The sequence below is a fragment of the Cherax quadricarinatus genome, chromosome 46, assembly GCF_038502225.1.
Source record: "Cherax quadricarinatus isolate ZL_2023a chromosome 46, ASM3850222v1, whole genome shotgun sequence".
Taxonomy (NCBI): Eukaryota; Metazoa; Arthropoda; class Malacostraca; order Decapoda; family Parastacidae; genus Cherax; species Cherax quadricarinatus.
In genome coordinates, this window is record NC_091337.1 from 7,862,693 (window position 1) to 7,883,736 (window position 21,044).

General features: G+C 39.0%; 1 protein-coding gene across 6 annotated transcripts in view; it reads left to right on the top strand.

Moving 5' to 3' along the window:
- The window catches only part of LOC128696740 (uncharacterized), a 294,106-nt gene that overhangs the window by 93,285 nt on the left and 179,777 nt on the right, over positions 1 to 21,044 (top strand). For all 6 annotated transcript variants that reach the window (XR_011393202.1, XM_070094479.1, XM_070094481.1 and 3 more), the window contains 3 exons: positions 503 to 695; positions 2,990 to 3,084; positions 14,092 to 14,284. Coding sequence is in view for 5 of the 6 variants with exons in the window: in XM_070094479.1 (XP_069950580.1) it covers positions 503 to 695; positions 2,990 to 3,084; positions 14,092 to 14,284 (481 nt within the window). In the remaining variant the exon portion in view is untranslated. The remainder of the gene's footprint in view (positions 1 to 502; positions 696 to 2,989; positions 3,085 to 14,091; positions 14,285 to 21,044) is intronic.

A 21,044-nucleotide genomic window follows, 5' to 3' on the forward strand; every position in this document is an offset into this window, starting at 1 on the left:
ATAAACTGAATTGTGATGTCAGCACACTTCTGGCAAGACAGCAGTTGAATTAATGATGGGTAATGTATTTCCATTTTCTTTGGTCATCCTACCTTGGTGGGAGACAGCCACTGAGGTAAAGAATAAAAGTGCTGAATGACCTTAAATGTCAGAATTCTGTGCAGATCCCACTACTTCCTTGTCCTCCTGTGTTTCATTGGCCTATGTTATACTCCAAGACCATATCCACATGTCAGTATTATGTTAATTACTTTAGTATTCATAGTTATTAAGTAATCAATAGAGAATTTATGTAGAACTCTCATGTTTTATGTTTTACAGATAAGTTGTCACCATAAACTTGTTCATGTCCTGTGAAAGATGAACAACTGAGGTAATAGAACAGGTTACCTTTGTACAATATTAAACAAATACGTAATTATTTAGTACAGAAGAAGGTTAAGCTTTGAAGACTAGCATAATTTTTGGGTAGTTAAATTAAAGTTTATTAAATTTTTTACAGGTGGAATTCATATTTGAAGGTGTATCTCTGAATTCACGTTTGAACAGTCGATATAGCGTGATCCTGTATCCTGAAGAGGATAGTGTTTTGCAAGCATATCTTATAGTTCAAGAGGCTAAACTTGAAGATGCTGGCAGTTATATGTGCATTGCTGGACCTCAAGCTTCAGCCTCTGTTACTGTTGAGATCACAAGTGAGTCACTCAAATTTTTTTTCATTATGCTTTTGAGAATTTTGGTGAATTCCTTCGTAATGAACCTCTTGTATATAACTTGTTCTTAAATATATTTAGCATCTAAATTGTAATAAAACTATAGTTTGTTCATTTGGTGGAGTGGTGTTGGGTAATGATGGGCAGTGATGAATTTGGGTGGTGATTGTGGTGGTGGTTGATGATTGGTGGTATGATGATTGTGTGGTTGAGGGGTGATTGTTGTGGTAAGTGGTGGTGGTAGCAGTGATGGTGAAGAATGTTCTCTTGGGTACTGGTTCTCTCATTAGTGTATCAACCTTCAGATTGTTTCTAAAATTGAAGGTCAGTTGTTAGAAAATATGCTCTTTTACATTTTGTAGGAAAACATGCCAATGTTAAGCTACATGATTAATTTTTTAACACACCAGCAGTCTTCCTTGCAGGTAGGTTGATCTAAAAAAAAAAGAAGAAATTCCAGCCTTTATTCAAGTGCTGTTTTGCCAGAAGTATGCTGACATCTCAGTTTTAAGTGAAATTCTATGGTTGTTTTTCAGTTTAAGAGTCTTCAACTGAGTCAAAAGAAAATACACAATATAAAAAATTCCCAATTGCTTGACTAACTTCTGTCTTAAAAAAACTGAATACCAGACATGCATTGAATTAACATAAACACAACATTAATTTATTTCATAGATAAAAATAAATACGTACCTTTAGAAAACAGTTGGAAAAATTTTTTTAGTATAAGCCCAGCCTATAAGAGGGGAGTGGCCATATCAAATGAATTTTTATAAGAACCAAAGAAACTAGAGAAGAATAAATAAAATAAACAACCTGTCTGCTCTGAGTTTAGTTGTGCCTCAGACATTGAGTCATTAATGGAGTAGATGACAGATCTTTTCTTGCCAACCTGTTGAAGGCCTGTGACAAAGTAACAGATGTGAGACAGGAGAGAGAAAAAGGGATTGGTGGATTTAATTTTCTTTTGATATTGTACCCCATAAGAGAATGGGGCAAAAAGTTGAGGTCCAGGTTGGAATAACGGGGAATGTACTACAGTTGATCAAAAAGTACCTAAGGGAAAGAAAACAAAGTAATTGTCAGGGAAGAGATGTTAGAATGGGAAAGAGTAACTAGTGGGATTCCACAGTGATCAATATTAGGACCAGTACTGTTTCTGACTTGTGTGAATGACATTCCAGATGGGATTGATTCAGATATATCTCTTTTTACTGATGATGTAAAACTGATGGGGAGAATAAAAATAGATGAGGATAAATTACAAGCTTGGTCAGGTAAGTAGTTGCTTGAATTCAGCTCCAGTAAAAGCAAGGTTATGAATATTGAGGAAGGAGAATTAAGACCAGAAATGGGGCATAGACTAGTAGAACAGAGGCTTCAGACTTTCCTCAAAGAGAAAGACTTAGGGGTGAGCATAGTGCTCAGTATATTGCCAGAGGCTCACATCAGATGAATAACCTCTGCATTTTATGTTTGGCTGGCAAATCTAAGAGTATCCTTCAAGAGTCTCAACAAAGAGTCATTCCTAATCCTTTATACAATATATATCAGGCCCATCTTGGAGTATGCAGCACCAATATGAAATCTGTATCTGATAAAATATGTTAAGAAAGTGGAAAAAACAGAAATATTCAACAAACTGAGCTAAGGGGCATGAACCATGAGGAGAGGTTAACAGAATTGGACCTAGCAACATTGGAAGACAAAAGAATCAGGGGTGACATGATAATAACATGCAAAATACACAGGGGAATTGATAAGGTAGACAGGGATAGACTGTTTGAGAGGCGACACATGAACTCAGGGACACAACTGGAAGTTTAAGTCACAGATGAGCCACATAGATGTTAAGAGGTATTTCTTCAGTCTGAAAGATCAGGAAATGGAATAATCTTGGTGAGAAAGTGGTCAAAAAGGGCTATATACATAGTTTTATGAGCAGGTATGATAGGTCTCACAAGGCTATGGAGTGAATCGGGAGAGTGTCAGATTAAGAGGCAAGGCCAGGATCTGAGAATCAACTTCTGAAAGCACAAATAGGTGAATGCAAATAGGTGAGTACACACATATACATACACATGCCTACTCCTGCCTAAAATTTTGATGGTCGATAAACTGTTTAAATGTTTTCATCATCTCTCCTGTTACTAGAATGTAACCAGAGTCTAACCTTCATCATATTTATGATTGAATTAATGTATATTTTTGCTACACAGTTGCCTGTTTTGTGTAGCACTATATTCCAAATATTGATAATATAATCTATTCTTCAGAACGGCCTGGAGAAATTGTAAATCTGGTGGTCTCCCCAGCAATCGAAGGTGAAGATTTCTTTGTGAGCTGCACTGTCAGGAACTGGTTGGAAGAAGTAGGTTACTAAAGTTTAAATTAAAACAAAATATTATCAAAATATATACAGTGGAACTCTGGATTTCGTCCGGTGCAGATGGAAATCGTCTGGTGCGGACGGAAATCATCCGTATCAGACACGTCCGCCTGCCCGGGACTTGGCCACTCACACATAGGTGACTCAGTCTGCTTCTGTCACTTGTTCAGTGAGCAATACTCCTTGCGTTCATCCGAAACATTGGTGGTAGAGAGTGGTAGTGATGGTGGTAGAGGGTGGTAGTGATGGTGGTAGAGGGTGGTTGTGGTTGTGATGGTGTTAGAGGGTGGTAGTGATGGTGGCAGAGGGTGGTAGTGATGGCAAACAATTGAAGATGTTGGTAAGTTGTTGATGGTGTGGATCAATGAAAAATAGTTAGCAGGAGATAGTGTTGTGGAGGCGATAATTTACAAAAAGACAAGGCAGTTGCATGCTGGTCTCGTAAAGAATATGTCAGCAAGAGTCTTCAGTATAGGTAAAAGCGATTTAAATGTTTGTTTATCCATTAAAATTAGTTCTTTATATTTATTTCTCATTGTTTTCTGTATGTAACACTATAGTTATTCTCTATAAAATGTATTTTTTGTTAATATTTATGAGTGTCTGGAACAGATTAATTGGATTTACATTATTTCTTATGGGAAACATTACTTTGGTTTTCATCCATTTCGGATTTCGACAGATCTTCTGGAATGGATTAAGGACGAAAACCGGGGTTCCACTGTAGTTTTTATCAAGTACTGACAAGAAGAAATGTCAGGTAACCATGGGAATATTTTTATGCTTTTGTCCTTATTTTATATAAAATTAGTAGCCAAGTTTAACTTCTACTGTCTTTCTGTTTGCCTGTCTTTCTCAGCGCCAGTTTGTATGGTTGAAATATGCGAACACTATAGGCTAAGGCATCAGTGCTATTCTCAACCTGCATTTTCTGTTATATTTTCAATAGAGCTATGTGTGAACCATGTATGATTTTGGTTAAGTGTTGAAAGAATATGAAATAATGAGAGGTTTTTACAAAGCAGAAGTGTTATAAGAAGAGCAAAGTATTTTTTTTTTTTTTTTCAACAAGTCGGCCGTCTCCCACCGAGGCAGGGTGACCCAAAAAAGAAAGAAAATCCCCAAAAAAGAAAATACTTTCATCATCATTCAACACTTTCACCACACTCACACATTATCACTGCTTTTGCAGAGGTCCTCAGAATACAACAGTTTAGAAGCATAGACATGTATGCATAAAGATACACAACATATCCCTCCAAACTGCCAATATCCCAAACCCCTCCTTTAAGGTGCAGGCATTGTACTTCCCATTTCCAGGACTCAAATCCGACTAAATGAAAATAACCGGTTTCCCTGAATCCCTTCACTAAATATTACCCTGCTCACACTCCAACAGATCGTCAGGTCCCAAGTATCATTCGTCTCCATTCACTCCTATCTAACACGCTCATGCACGCTTGCTGGAAGTCCAAGCCCCTCGCCCACAAAACCTTTACCCCCTCTTTCCAACCCTTTCGAGGACGACCCCTACCCCTCCTTCCTTCCCCTATAGATTTATATGCTTTCCATGTCATTCTACTTTGATCCATTCTCTCTAAATGACCAAACCACCTCAACAACCCCTCTTCTGCCCTCTGACTAATACTTTTATTAACTCCACACCTTCTCCTAATTTCCACACTCCGAATTTCCTGCATAATATTTACACCACACATTGCCCTTAGACAGGACATCTCCACTGCCTCCAACCGTCTCCTCGCTGCTGCATTTACCACCCAAGCTTCACATCCATATAAGAGTGTTGGTACTACTATACTTTCATACATTCCCTTCTTTGCCTCCATAGATAACGTTTTTTTGACTCCACATATACCTCAACGCACCACTCACCTTTTTTCCCTCATCAATTCTATGATTAACCTCATCCTTCATAAATCCATCCGCCGATACATCAACTCCCAAGTATCTGAAAACATTCACTTCTTCCATACTCCTCCTCCCCAATTTGATATCCAATTTTTCTTTATCTAAATCATTTGATACCCTCATCACCTTACTCTTCTATGTTCACTTTCAACTTTCTACCTTTACACACATTCTCAAACTCATCCACTAACCTTTGCAATTTTTCTTTAGAATCTCCCATAAGCACAGTATCATCAGCAAAAAGTAACTGTGTCATTTCCCATTTTGAATTTGATTCCCAATAATTTAATCCCACCCCTCTCCCGAACACCCTAGCATTTACTTCTTTTACAACCCCATCTATAAATATATTAAACAACCATGGTGACATTACACATCCCTGTCTAAGACCTACTTTTACTGGGAAGTAATCTCCCTCTCTTCTACACACCCTAACCTGAGCCTCACTATCCTCATAAAAGCTCTTTACAGCATTTAGTAACTTACCACCTATTCCATATACTTGCAACATCTGCCACATTGCTCCTCTATCCACTCTATCATATGCCTTTTCTAAATCCATAAATGCAATAAAAACTTCCCTACCTTTATCTAAATACTGTTCACATATATGCTTAAATGTAAACACTTGATCTACACATCCCCTACCCACTCTGAAGCCTCCCTGCTCATCCGCAATCCTACATTCTGTCTTACCTCTAATTCTTTCAATTATAACCCTACCGTATACTTTTCCTGGTATACTCAGTAAACTTATTCCTCTATAATTTTTACAATCTCTTTTGTCCCCTTTCCCTTTATATAAAGGGACTATACATGCTCTCCGCCAATCCCTAGGTACCTTCCCCTCTTTCATACATTTATTAAACAAAAGTACCAACCACTCCAACACTATATCCACCCCTGCTTTTAACATTTCTGTCATGATCCCATCAGTTCCAGCTGCTTTACCCCCTTTCATTCTACGTAATGCCACACGTACCTCCACCACACTTACATTCTGCTCTTCTTCACTCCTAAAAGATGGTATACCTCCCTGGCCAGTGCATGAAATTACCTCCTCCCTTTCTTCCTCAACATTTAAAACTTCCTCAAAATATTCTCGCCATCTACCTAATACCTCCATCTCCCCGTCTACTAACTCCCCTACTCTGTTTTTAACTGACAAATCCATACTTTCCCTAGGCTTTCTTAACTTGTTTAACTCACTCCAAAATTTTTTCTTATTTTCATTAAAATTTCTTGACAGTGCCTCTCCCACTCTATCATCTGCTCTCCTTTTGCACTCTCTCACCATTCTCTTCACCTTTCTTTTACTCTCCATATACTCTGCTCTTCTTATAACACTTCTGCTTTGTAAAAACCTCTCATAAGCAGAGTATATGGAGAGTAAAAGAAAGGTAAAGAGAGTGGTGAGAGAGTGCAAAAGGAGAGCAGATGATAGAGTGGGAGAGGCACTGTCAAGAAATTTTAATGAAAATAAGAAAAAATTTTGGAGTGAGTTGAACAAGTTAAGAAAGCCAAGGGAAAGTATGGATTTGTCAGTTAAAAACAGAGTAGGGGAGTTAGTAGATGGGGAGAGGGAGGTATTAGGTAGATGGCAAGAATATTTTGAGGAACTTTTAAATGTTAAGGAAGAGAGGCAGTAATTTCATGCACTGGTCAGGGAGGTATACCATCTTTTAAGAGTGAAGAAGAGCAGAATGTAAGTGTGGGGGAGGTACGTGAGGCATTACGTAGAATGAAAGGGGGTAAAGCAGCTGGAACTGATGGGATCATGACAGAAATGTTAAAATCAGGGGGGGGATATAGTGTTGGAGTGGTTGGTACTTTTGTTTAATAAATGTATGAAAGAGGGGAAGGTACCTAGGGATTGGCGGAGAGCATGTATAGTCCCTTTATATAAAGGGAAAGGGGACAAAAGAGACTGTAAAAATTATAGAGGAATAAGTTTACTGAGTATACCAGGAAAAGTGTACGGTAGGGTTATAATTGAAAGAATTAGAGGTAAGGAAGAATGTAGGATTGCGGATAAGCAAGGAGGTTTCAGAGTGGGTAGGGGATGTGTAGATCAAGTGTTTACATTGAAGCATATATGTGAACAGTGTTTAGATAAAGGTAGGGAAGTTTTTATTGCATTTATGGATTTAGAAAAGGCATATGATAGAGTGGATGAAGGAGCAATGTGGCAGATGTTGCAAGTATATGGAATAGGTGGTAAGTTATTAAATGCTGAAAAGAGTTTTTATGAGGATAGTAAGGCTCAGGTTAGGGTGTGTAGAAGAGAGGGAGACTACTTCCCGGTAAAAGTAGGTCTTAGACAGGGATGTGTAATGTCACCATGGTTGTTTAATATATTTATAGATGGGGTTGTAAAAGAAGTAAATGCTAGGGTGTTCGGGAGAGGGGTGGGATTAAATTTTGGGGAATCAAATTCAAAATGGGAATTGACACAGTTACTTTTTGCTGATGATACTGTGCTTATGGGAGATTCTAAAGAAAAATTGCAAAGGTTAGTGGATGAGTTTGGGAATGTGTGTAAAGGTAGAAAGTTGAAAGTGAACATAGAAAAGAGTAAGGTGATGAGGGTATCAAATGATTAGACAAAGAAAAATTGGATATCAAATTGGGGAGGAGGAGTATGGAAGAAGTGAATGTTTTCAGATACTTGGGAGTTGACGTGTCGGCGGATGGATTTATGAAGGATGAGGCTAATCATAGAATTGATGAGGGAAAAAAGGTGAGTGGTGCGTTGAGGTATATGTGGAGTCAAAAATGTTATCTATGGAGGCAAAGAAGGGAATGTATGAAAGTATAGTAGTACCAACATTCCGCACCATAGACTGTTAAAGAAAGTGGCAGCTCATGGCATTGGGGGAAAAGTGCTCTCGTGGATCGAGTCATGGCTCACTGACAGGAAGCAGAGAGTGTCCATAAATGGGGTTAAGTCCGAGTGGGGATCTGTAACAAGTGGCGTTCCACAGGGATCAGTCTTGGGCCCGTTGTTGTTTATAATATATATCAATGATCTTGATGAGGGAATTACTAGTGATATGAGCAAATTCACCGATGACACAAAGATAGGTAGGATAATTGATTCAAACGTAGATGTTATGGAACTTCAGGAGGATTTAAACAAACTCCATTCTTGGTCAGAAAAGTGGCAGATGCAGTTCAATGTAGATAAATGCAAGGTTCTGAAGCTTGGGAGTGCCCATAATCCTAGTACTTATAAGTTAAATGATGTAGAACTTAGCCATACAGATTGCGAAAAGGACTTGGGGGTTATGGTGAGCAGCAACCTTAAACCAAGACAGCAATGCCTAAGCGTACGTAATAAGGCAAATAGATTACTGGGATTTATATCAAGAAGTGTAAGCAACAGAAGTCCAGAGGTCATACTGCAGCTTTATACATCATTAGTAAGGCCTCACCTAAATTATGCAGCTCAGTTCTGGTCTCCGTATTACAAAATGGACATAAATTCGTTAGAAAATATTCAGCGTAGGATGACTAAATTAATACATAGCATTAGAAATCTTCCTTATGAAGAAAGATTGAAGACTCTTAAGTTACATTCACTTGTTAGACGAAGAATGAGGGGAGACCTGATCGAAGTGTATAAGTGGAAGATAGGTATTAATAAAGGGGATATTAATAAGGTCTTGAGGATGTCTCTCCAAGAGAGAACCCGCAGTAATGGATTTAAATTAGATAAGTTTAGATTTAGAAAGGACATAGGAAAGTATTGGTTTGGAAATAGGGTAGTTGATGAGTGGAGCAGTCTACCTAGTTGGGTTATTGAGGCTGGGACTTTGGGTAGTTTCAAATCTAGGTTGGATAAGTACATGAGTGGGAGGGGTTGGATTTGAGTGGGACTTTCACATCAGAGCTTATTTCTTGGGTGGCATTGAAAATTGGGCAAATGTTTTGTTAGTGGGATGAATTGTAAAGGACCTGCCTAGTATGGGCCAGCAGGCCTCCTGCAGTGTTCCTCCTTTCTTATGTTCTTATGTTATATGGGTGTGAAGCTTGGGTGGTAAATGCAGCAGCAAGGAGATGGTTGGAGGCAGTGGAGATGTCCTGTTTAAGGGCAATGTGTGGTGTAAATATTATGCAGAAAATTCGGAGTGTGGAAATTAGGAGAAGGTGTGGAGTTAATAAAAGTATTAGTCAGAGGGCAGAAGAGGGGTTGTTGAGGTGGTTTGGTCATTTAGAGAGAATGGATCAAAGTAGAATGACATGGAAAGCATATAAATCTATAGGGGAAGGAAGGCGGGGTAGGGGTCGTCCTCGAAAGGGTTGGAGGGAGAGGGTAAAGGAGGTTTTGTGGGCAAGGGGCTTGGACTTCCAGCAAGCGTGCATGAGCGTGTTAGATAGGAGTGAATGGAGACGAATTGTACTTGGGACCTGACGATCTGTTGGAGTGTGAGCAGGGTAATATTTAGTGAAGGGATTCAGGGAAACTGGTTATTTTCATATAGTCGGACTTGAGTCCTGGAAATGGGAAGTACAATGCCTGCACCTTAAAGGAGGGGTTTGGGATATTGGCATTTTGGAGGGATATGTTGTGTATCTTTATATGTGTATGCTTCTAAACTGTTGTATTCTGAGCACCTCTGCAAAAACAGTGATAATGTGTGAGTGTGGTGAAAGTGTTGAATGATGATGAAAGTATTTTCTTTTTGGGGATTTTCTTTCTTTTTTGGGTCACCCTGCCTCGGTGGGAGACGGCCGACTTGTTGAAAAAAAAAAAAAAAAGTATTCAGAATACTGAGAAGGAATTGACAACATCAGGAAGAATATCATAATTTTTTTTTTTTAATTTTTGGAAAAAAGCACTTAGAGTGCCAAATTCATTTTAGGCTTTAAGGCACATTTTAGTAGAAATGGCAGAAAAAGACATGGACTGGCAGGGAAAACTAATGTCAATGTAGGATACCACATAGTGAGGGGGGAGCAAAGCAACACATTTGGCTCAAGACAATTAGTTATCTTGGTAATGCTGAAATTCTATGCCGAGTCTTTTGTTAAGACAAGGTCCTAGATGCACTAGAAGACAAAAAGAATGCATATGTAATATATACAGACTTTGCAAAAGCCTTTGACAAGTGTGACCATGGCATAATAGCGCACAAAATGCGTGCTAAGGGAATAACAGGAAAAGTTGGTAGATGGATCTATAATTTCCTCACAAACAGAACACAAAGAGTAATAGTCAATAGAGTAAAGTCTGAGGTGGCTACAGTGAAAAGCTCTGTTCCACAAGGCACAGTACTCACTCCCATCTTGTTTCTCATCCTCATATCTGACATAGACAAGGATGTCAGCCACAGCACCGTGTCTTCCTTTGCAGATGACACCCGAATCTGCATGACAGTGTCTTCCATTGCAGACACTGCAAGGCTCCAGGCGGACATCAACCAAATCTTTCAGTGGGCTGCAGAAAACAATATGAAGTTCAACGATAAGAAATTTAAAAGGTTTATAAACTAAAAGAGGAGGCAGTTAGGGTAAGATATAAACAGCTATTGGAGGATAGATGGGCTAATGAGAGCATAGGCAATGGGGTCGAAGAGGTATGGGGTAGGTTTAAAAATGTAGTGTTAGAGTGTTCAGCAGAAGTTTGTGGTTACAGGAAAGTGGGTGCAGGAGGGAAGAGGAGCGATTGGTGGAATGATGATGTAAAGAGAGTAGTAAGGGAGAAAAAGTTAGCATATGAGAAGTTTTTACAAAGTAGAAGTGATGCAAGGAGGGAAGAGTATATGGAGAAAAAGAGAGAGGTTAAGAGAGTGGTGAAGCAATGTAAAAAGAGAGCAAATGAGAGAGTGGGTGAGATGTTATCAACAAATTTTGTTGAAAATAAGAAAAAGTTTTGGAGTGAGATTAACAAGTTAAGAAAGCCTAGAGAACAAATGGATTTGTCAGTTAAAAATAGGAGAGGAGAGTTATTAAATGGAGAGTTAGAGGTATTGGGAAGATGGAGGGAATATTTTGAGGAATTGTTAAATGTTGATGAAGATAGGGAAGCTGTGATTTCGTGTATAGGGCAAGGAGGAATAACATCTTGTAGGAGTGAGGAAGAGCCAGTTGTGAGTGTGGGGGAAGTTCGTGAGGCAGTAGGTAAAATGAAAGGGGGTAAGGCAGCCGGGATTGATGGGATAAAGATAGAAATGTTAAAAGCAGGTGGGGATATAGTTTTGGAGTGGTTGGTGCAATTGTTTAATAAATGTATGGAAGAGGGTAAGGTACCTAGGGATTGGCAGAGAGCATGCATAGTTCCTTTGTATAAAGGCAAAGGGGATAAAAGAGAGTGCAAAAATTATAGGGGGATAAGTCTGTTGAGTGTACCTGGTAAAGTGTATGGTAGAGTTATAATTGAAAGAATTAAGAGTAAGACGGAGAATAGGATAGCAGATGAACAAGGAGGCTTTAGGAAAGGTAGGGGGTGTGTGGACCAGGTGTTTACAGTGAAACATATAAGTGAACAGTATTTAGATAAGGCTAAAGAGGTCTTTGTGGCATTTATGGATTTGGAAAAGGCGTATGACAGGGTGGATAGGGGGGCAATGTGGCAGATGTTGCAAGTGTATGGTGTAGGAGGTAGGTTACTGAAAGCAGTGAAGAGTTTTTACGAGGATAGTGAGGCTCAAGTTAGAGTATGTAGGAAAGAGGGAAATTTTTTCCCAGTAAAAGTAGGCCTTAGACAAGGATGTGTGATGTCACCGTGGTTGTTTAATATATTTATAGATGGGGTTGTAAGAGAAGTAAATGCGAGGGTCTTGGCAAGAGGCGTGGAGTTAAAAGATAAAGAATCACACACAAAGTGGGAGTTGCCACAGCTGCTCTTTGCTGATGACACTGTGCTCTTGGGAGATTCTGAAGAGAAGTTGCAGAGATTGGTGGATGAATTTGGTAGGGTGTGCAAAAGAAGAAAATTAAAGGTGAATACAGGAAAGAGTAAGGTTATGAGGATAACAAAAAGATTAGGTGATGAAAGATTGAATATCAGATTGGAGGGAGAGAGTATGGAGGAGGTGAACGTATTCAGATATTTGGGAGTGGACGTGTCAGCGGATGGGTCTATGAAAGATGAGGTGAATCATAGAATTGATGAGGGAAAAAGAGTGAGTGGTGCACTTAGGAGTCTGTGGAGACAAAGAACTTTGTCCTTGGAGGCAAAGAGGGGAATGTATGAGAGTATAGTTTTACCAACGCTCTTATATGGGTGTGAAGCGTGGGTGATGAATGTTGCAGCGAGGAGAAGGCTGGAGGCAGTGGAGATGTCATGTCTGAGGGCAATGTGTGGTGTGAATATAATGCAGAGAATTCGTAGTTTGGAAGTTAGGAGGAGGTGCGGGATTACCAAAACTGTTGTCCAGAGGGCTGAGGAAGGGTTGTTGAGGTGGTTCGGACATGTAGAGAGAATGGAGCGAAACAGAATGACTTCAAGAGTGTATCAGTCTGTAGTGGAAGGAAGGCGGGGTAGGGGTCGGCCTAGGAAGGGTTGGAGGGAGGGGGTAAAGGAGGTTTTGTGTGCGAGGGGCTTGGACTTCCAGCAGGTATGCGTGAGCGTGTTTGATAGGAGTGAATGGAGACAAATGGTTTTTAATACTTGACGTGCTGTTGGAGTGTGAGCAAAGTAACATTTATGAAGGGATTCAGGGAAACCGGCAGGCCGGACTTGAGTCCTGGAGATGGGAAGTACAGTGCCTGCACTCTGAAGGAGGGGTGTTAATGTTGCAGTTTAAAAACTGTAGTGTAAAGCACCCTTCTGGCAAGACAGTGATGGAGTGAATGATGGTGAAAGTTTTTCTTTTTCGGGCCACCCTGCCTTGGTGGGAATCGGCCGGTGTGATAATAAAAAAAAAAAAAAAAAAAAAAAAAAAAAAATAAAAAAAATAATAATGGTAAACATGAGGAAATTAAAACTTCATCAGAGTACAAAACAAATTTCGGCCACCTGGGAGTGATCATTTTGGAGGATCTCACCTTCAAGGACCATAACATTGTATCAATCGCATCTGCTAGAAAAATGACAGGATGGATAATGAGAACCTTCAAAACTAGGGATGCCAAGCCCATAATGACACTCTTCAGGTCGCTTGTTCTATCTAGGCTGGAATATTGCTGCACACTAACAGCACCTTTCAAGGCAGGTGAAATTGCTGACCTAGAAAATGTACAGAGAACCTTCACGGCACGCAAAACGTAGATAAAACACCTCAATTACTGGGAGCGCTTGAGGTTCCTGAACCTGTACTCCCTGGAATGCAGGTGGGAGAGATACATGAGTATATACACCTGGAAAATCCTAGAGGGACTAGTACTGAACTTGCACACGAAAATCACTCACAACGAAAGCAAAAGACTCGGCAGACAATGCAACATCCCCACAATGAAAAGCAGGGGTGTCACTAGCACGATAAAGAGACAATACAATAAGTGTCAGGGGCCCGAGACTGTTCAACTGCCTCCCAGCATACCTTATTAAGGGGGATTACCAATAGACCCCTGGCTGTCTTCAAGCAGGCACTGGACAAGCACCTAAAGTTGGTACCTGACGAGCCGGGCTGTGGCTCGTATGTTGGATTGCATGCAGCCAGCAGTAACAGCCTGGTTGATCAGGCTCAGGCTCTGATCCACCAGGAAGCCTGGTCACAGACCGGGCCGCGGGGGCGTTGACTCCCGGAACTCTCTCCAGGTAAACTCCAGGTAATGGCACTGTTGTATATTAGCTATTGTGAAAAGGTTTCATTAATCTGTTTTTACAGTTGAATTAGGGTAGTCATTGTTTTCAAGTAATGCCTCAACAACACCTTGATAAAAATACTTCAACTAGTAATATTTTAGATCTTAATATGCTCCAGGTATCTTCATATTTCAGTGTAACCTTTTTTTTTTGTTTCTAGGTATTTTAGCAATATCAAAAGAATATTCTTTCAGAATGAACTATAACTAATATTTATTATTTGTCAATATAACTACATTAATTTTAGCATTTAAGTACATACCATATTTATGCATGTTAAAGTATAATTGTTTTTATTCTTTCTCAAGGTGAGGTTTTATCACAAAGGAAATATACTATCAGAAGACACTGATCCTCGTTATAGTATATACATTCCTGATACCAGCCTGCAAGATGTTACACATGTGTTGAAGGTAGCATCAGCAAGAGTTGAAGATGAGGGCACATACCATTGTTACCTGGATGTTTACAACACTCGCACTGTGGAGGTTGCTCTTAAGCGTAAGACATCAAGTTAATGTTGGATTTCCTCATTTTCTGGCGTTCTCTTTTTTCCATTGATCCTCAGTATTTCCTTAGTTTATTTAATAATTATTGTTCATTTTGTTTTTGTCAATAATTTTTTGTTCCCTTTTTATTTGCTTCTTTGTCTTGCTGTTTTTCTTCCAAATCTCTTCTTTATGCTTCTTGTCTCCTTCTTTTCCTCATCTTCCTTCTTGTATTTCCCCTCATCCTTTTCCTTGCCTTTCTCCTCCCAACTTCACCTCTAATTCCTATTTTTTCTCTCTCTCTCTTCTATGTCTTCTTCATCTTCCTTGCTCCATTCCCCTCTTCCTTCTTTTTCTCTACTCCTCTTTTTACTTCTCAACTCCACTCCTCTTCATCATTCTCTTATAACTTACACTTAGTTTTTCCTTCTTTACTGGTTTTTCCCTTTTTCTCTTATGTGTTTTAGTTTTCTCCTCCTTTCTTCTTCTCCACTTTCCTAACCCTCTACCACACTTTTCTGATTTTCTCTCTGTTGGTAGTATTTTCTTTGTCAGGAAAAATTCTCTTGATGCAGCTCATAGTCATATGATGACCCTCTCATTGGTTCAGTAAGTACTAACATTATTATATATTATAGCATGCCTGAAGAGCTATGGTTGGTTTTATGTGTATGATTTCTGATGAACCATGTGGAAATAAAATCCCTCTCCTTTTACCTCTCCTTGTTCCCATATTGAACCTCCCTACTGCTGCTAACTCACTATGCCATCTTTTGTCTTTTTTTTTTTTAACACATCAGTCGTCTCCCACCGAGGCAGGGTAACCCAAAAAGAAAGAAAATCCCCCAAAAAGAAAATACTTTCATTATCATTCAACACTTTCACCTCATTCAAACATAATCACTGTCTTTGCAGAGGCGCTCAGATACGACAGTTCAGAAATCCCTCCAAACTTCCAATGTCCCAAATCCCTGCTTTAAAGTGCAGGCATTGTACTTTGCATTTCCAGGACTCAAGTCCAGCTAACTGGTTTCCCTGAATCATTTCACAAAATATTACCCTGCTCACACTCTCACAGTTCGTCAGGTCCCAAAAACCATTCATCTCCATTCACTTTTATCTAATATGCTCACACATGCTTGCTGGAAGTCCAAGCCCCTCACCCACAAATCCTCCTTTACTCCCTCCTTCCAGCCTTTTCGAGGACGACTCCTAGATTTATACACTCTCCAAGTCATTCTACTTTGATCCATTCTCTCTAAATTACCAAACCACCTCAACAACTCCTCTTCAGCCCTCTGACTAATACCTTTAGTAACTCCACACCTCCTCCTAATTTCCACACACTGAATTCTCTGCATAATATTTACACCACACATTACCCTTAGACAGGACATCTCCACTGCCTCCAGCCACCTCCTCGCTGCAGCATTTGCAACCCAAGCTTCACACCCATGTAAGAGTGTTGGTACCACTATACGTTTGTGCATTCCCTTCTTTGCCTCCATGGATAATGTTTTTTTGTCTCCACAGATACCTCAACGCACTACTTACTTTTTTTCTTTCGTCAATTCTATGGTTAACCTCATCCTTCATCAACCCATCTGCTGACAAGTCAACTCCCAAATATCTGAAAACATTCACTTCTTTCATACTCCCTCTCTCCAATGTGATATCCAATTTTTGTTTATCTAAATCATTTGATGCCCTCATCACCTTACTCTCTTCTATGTTCACTTTCAACTTTCTGCCTTTACACACCCTCCCAAACTCGTCCGCTAACCTTTGCAACTTTTCTTTAGAATCTCCCATAAGCATAGTATCATCAGCAAAGAGTAGCTGTGTCAACTCCCATTTTGTATTTGATTCCCTATAATTTAATCCCACCCCTCTCCCAAACACCCTAGCATTTACTTCTTTTACAACCCCATCTATAAATATATTAAACAACCATGGTGACATTACACATCCCTGTCTAAGACCTACTTTTACTGGGAAGTAATCTCCCTCTCTCCTACACACCCTTTCCTGAGTCTCACTATCCTCATAAAAACTCTTTACAGCATTTAGTAACTTACTACCTATTCCATATACTTGCAATATCTGCCACATTGCTCCCCTATCCACTTTATCATATACCTTTTCTAAATCCATAAATGCAATAAAAACTTCCCTACCTTTATCTAAATGCTGTTCACATATATGCTTCAATGTAAACACTTGATCTTCACATCCCCTACCCACTCCAAAGCCTCTTTGCTCATCTGCAATCCTACTCTCTGTCTTACCTCTAATTCTTTCAAAAATAACCCTACTGTACACTTTTCCTGGTACACTCAGTAAACTTATTCCCCTATAATTTTTACAGTTTCTTTTGTCCCCCTTCCCTTTATATAAAGGAACTATACATGCTCTCTGCCACTCAATAGGTACCTTCCCCTCTTTCATACATTTATTAAACAAAAATACCAACCACTCCAACACTATATCCCCCCTTGCTTTTAATATTTCTGTCATGTGAAGCGGCAGCGGCAGCGGCAGCGGCAGCAACGGTATCCTGCCAGCTCTTCTTTCTCAAAAAACATCGCTCAACAAAACTTGTGATGGCCTAAAGTGAAAGTTCAACTACATGAACCCACGTAGACCACAACATGACCCAAGAATACTAAGAATGTAACCCAAATCTTGACAAAATTAGAAGATCTAAGGAAGACAGCCCTGCTAACCCAAACACTGCCTCCGCTGCCAGACAATCACTTAACCCAAGCTCCGAGAAAACAAGCCTTCTCCTCCATTGCTACACAGTATCTACTTCAGTGATACTATGAAAGGATATCGCAGAAGAATCAACACCAGTAATAAAAGAATAACAGCAAGGACCCTAGAACTCAACTTGTCTACCCAGCAGGACGCCAGTGTATCATCAACCCCTCTCTCCGCCGCCACCCAAGGAACAACAACAACAGCAACAACAAACATGGCTGACTCCCCCTCCAACTCCACTCCCTTCAAAGGATTCACCCATGATAACTCAGGTATGATTATTCCTGACAATATCAAGGACTACATCGTTGCTCTAGAAAATGAAATCAAAGATATCAAAGCAACACTCGAGCGACGAGAATCCAAGATAACCAACCTCGAGAATAAGATCCAAAACCTTGAAGAGAAGATTACATCGGGAAGTGTTGACACAGAAAATACTCTAAAAGCAGCTATAGCCAGTCACACTGAGCAAATAACAACAATAAATATGAAGGTTGAAGAAGCAATCAAGGACTGGAATCAGAACATGCACACTCGACTAAATGAATACCTTGATTTCCAAGACGACAAAACTGAACAAGATAAGTTGTCTGATGCAGTTATAATAAACAGTCCACACATTCCTAGTGACATAACACAAGCACAGTGCAAAGAAACTGCTATCAGGATAATACAGAACCACGTACAAGTCATCGTGCAAAACAATGAAATCAAAGAAACACGTTTGCTAGGAAAACCAGGAAGTAAACACAGTATAATGATCCGACTTCATTCATACGATAAAAGAAAGGACTTAATTAAATCAGCAATTACAATGAAAAATGGAGTGTACATAAATGAGTGTCTAACAAAAAAACGTCAAAACCTTCTGTTCAGGCTGAGAAAACTTAAACAGGAAAACAAAATACATCAGTGTTTCACGCGAGATGGGAAAATACTAGTAAGGAAAACATCAACAGGACAACAATATACTATCTCAAATGAACACGATTTCTCTACCTTCCTTAGAAAAGCTGACATTTTTGTAACAGATTAGATAAGTGCCCTTAATACATATATACGTGTGGTGCATATAGTGTACGTTACTATTATATTGTACATTATTATTTTTATTATTTTTCATCACTAGCTAATGAAATACCTCCAATACTCTATACTTCTTTCTTACTACTATAAATTGCTCATAATTTTAAATTACAAGTCAAATCTTACTCCAAATTAATAATATTCATTATTCTTACCTGTCCATTTAATTTTGTTTATCACTACTTGTTTTTTAGTCACTTTTTATTGTGTATGCAATTAGTGTATATTCCAATTACTTTTTTGCAAGTACCAAAACTATCTTTTGCTAGCTAGTACCAACTACCTCATTTTTTTTTACTTTTATTGTGCAATAAACTGCTCAATTTATTTAATATTACAAATCAGATCTTACTCCTAAACCAATATTATTTCATAGTGACCACCTGTCCATTTAACTTTGTTTACCATTACTTAATTTTAGTCCCTCATATATTTTCTCCTTTATTTTAGCTTTATATAACTACCCTAGTTTATACATTCACAATTGTTAAAATAATCAAGGTGCTATTCTCAGGTGCTAAAGTAGAATAAGTTCACAACTTTGCCATTATATTCCAAAACTACCTTAGCTCATTATTTTACATTTGTTAAATAATTCAGGTGCTATTTTTTAGCTTAAGACTATTTACTTTGTTTTATACTTAATTCTAACTATAGATTCACTACAAATCTTATGATTACAAGCATTGATCCTGATACCAACCTCTTATTTAATGACTTAAATGATTCAAACAGTTACTGTAATTACTACACTGCAGAACAATCAAAGGCACTTCTCAGTGCCAACAACAACATAACTATCTTTAACTACAATATCAGATCTTTAAGCAAGCATTACGATGACCTCATAGCATTACTAAATTCCTTACATGCCAATATGTCCATCATTACACTAACTGAAACCTGGCTAAAGCCTGATAGTACAGATGTCTATGCCATTCCTGGTTACACAGCCATACACAACTGTAGGCCAGACCAACAAGGGGGTGGCACAGCCATATACTACTCAGACCAACTAGAATGTATCACTAATACTTGCACAAGGGATGAACATGGGGAATATATAATAGCCAAATTCAAATCCAAATACCTACAAAAACCTCTCACATTGATAAACATTTACAGAGTTCCACAGTCAAACATTAGCCAATTTAGTCAAAACCTAGGAAGTATGATAACTGATGCACGCATGAACAAAGATCACTTACTACTCTCAGGTGACTTCAATATAAATCTCCTGCAAGACCAGGACCCACACGTTACTGAATTCACAAACACAATGAGTAACTGTATGTTGCTACCAACAGTAACAAAACCTACAAGAGTTACAGAGACTAGTGTTTCCCTACTTGACCACATCTGGACCAACACCATATCCCCTTTAAAATCAGGCATAATTACAAATAATACCACAGACCACTACCCTACTTTTCTCATAACAACTCTTGGTAAATTACCCCAAGACACTACTAAAGTCACCTTCAGACTTCACAATGAGGCAGCCATTAATAACTTCACAACAGCAGTAGCAAACATTGACTGGCACACTGAGCTAGAAATCTATACAGATATTGACGAATGTATTAATAATTTTCTAAAAAAGACCCAATACCTCTATAACAAGCACTGCCCTAAAAAAACTAAACAGATGACAGCTAAGAGACTGAACAGTCCCTGGTTAACACCCAGCATTCTCAAATCCATAAATACAAAACACCAATATGAAAAACAGTACAGAATGGGTCACATAACCAGAGACCAAACAAAACGTTACTCGTCAATCCTAACCAGCCTGATAAGAAGGGCAAAAAAATTGTATTATGAGAACAGATTATCCAACTTACGAGGTGATATAAAAAAGACCTGGAAAACCCTATCAGAAATTCTAGGAACAAAAAAGATATCACGAAATAGCGAAATAAAATTAGCAAAATCAGATGAACCCCAACTCCCACCAACAGAAACAGCAAACAGACTCAATGACTTCTTCTCCACTATAGGACAAAACCTTGCCAATAAAATCCCAAGCTCAGATACCCCACCAAATGACTACCTCACTGGCAACTACCCGAACACACTGTTCCTAGCTCCGACTAACCCATACGAAGTCTCCCTTATTATCAACACGCTAAAAAACAAGGCAGGAGATTTAAATACCTTACCACCCTTTATATACAAAAAAGTGTCACAAGTGCTATCACCAATCATTGCAACACTCTTTAACAAATCCATTGAATCCTCCACCTTCCCCACAGTACTCAAAATAGCAAGGGTCACCCCGATCCACAAAGGAGGAGACCACACAGAGTTGAATAACTATAGGCCAATATCCAACTTACACCCTCTCTCAAAAATCTTCGAAAAATTAATTCATAAACGAATCTACTCCTACCTTATCTCCCAAAACATACTCAACCCCTGCCAATTTGGATTCAGGCCAAATAAAAATACTAATGATGCTATTATACACATGCTAGAACATATATACACTGCAATAGAGAAAAAAGAAGTCCCACTGGGGATCTTCATTGACTTACGTAAAGCTTTTGATACAGTTAACCATGACTTGCTCCACGTAAAATTGTCACACTATGGTATAAGAGGGCACTCCCTCAACTACCTCAAGTCATACCTCAGCAACAGAAGCCAATATGTGTATGCAAATGGGGCAAACTCTTCTGCACAACCAATTACAGTTGGTGTCCCACAGGGAAGTGTCCTTGGCCCTCTTCTCTTTCTCCTATACATAAATGACCTACCAAATGCTTCGCAATTACTCAAACCCACACTATTTGCAGATGACACTACATACGTCTTCTCCCACCCGAGCCCAGTCACGCTAGCCAATACTGTAAATACAGAATTACAGAAAATATCTACCTGGATGAGGACTAACAAACTTACACTAAACATTGACAAAA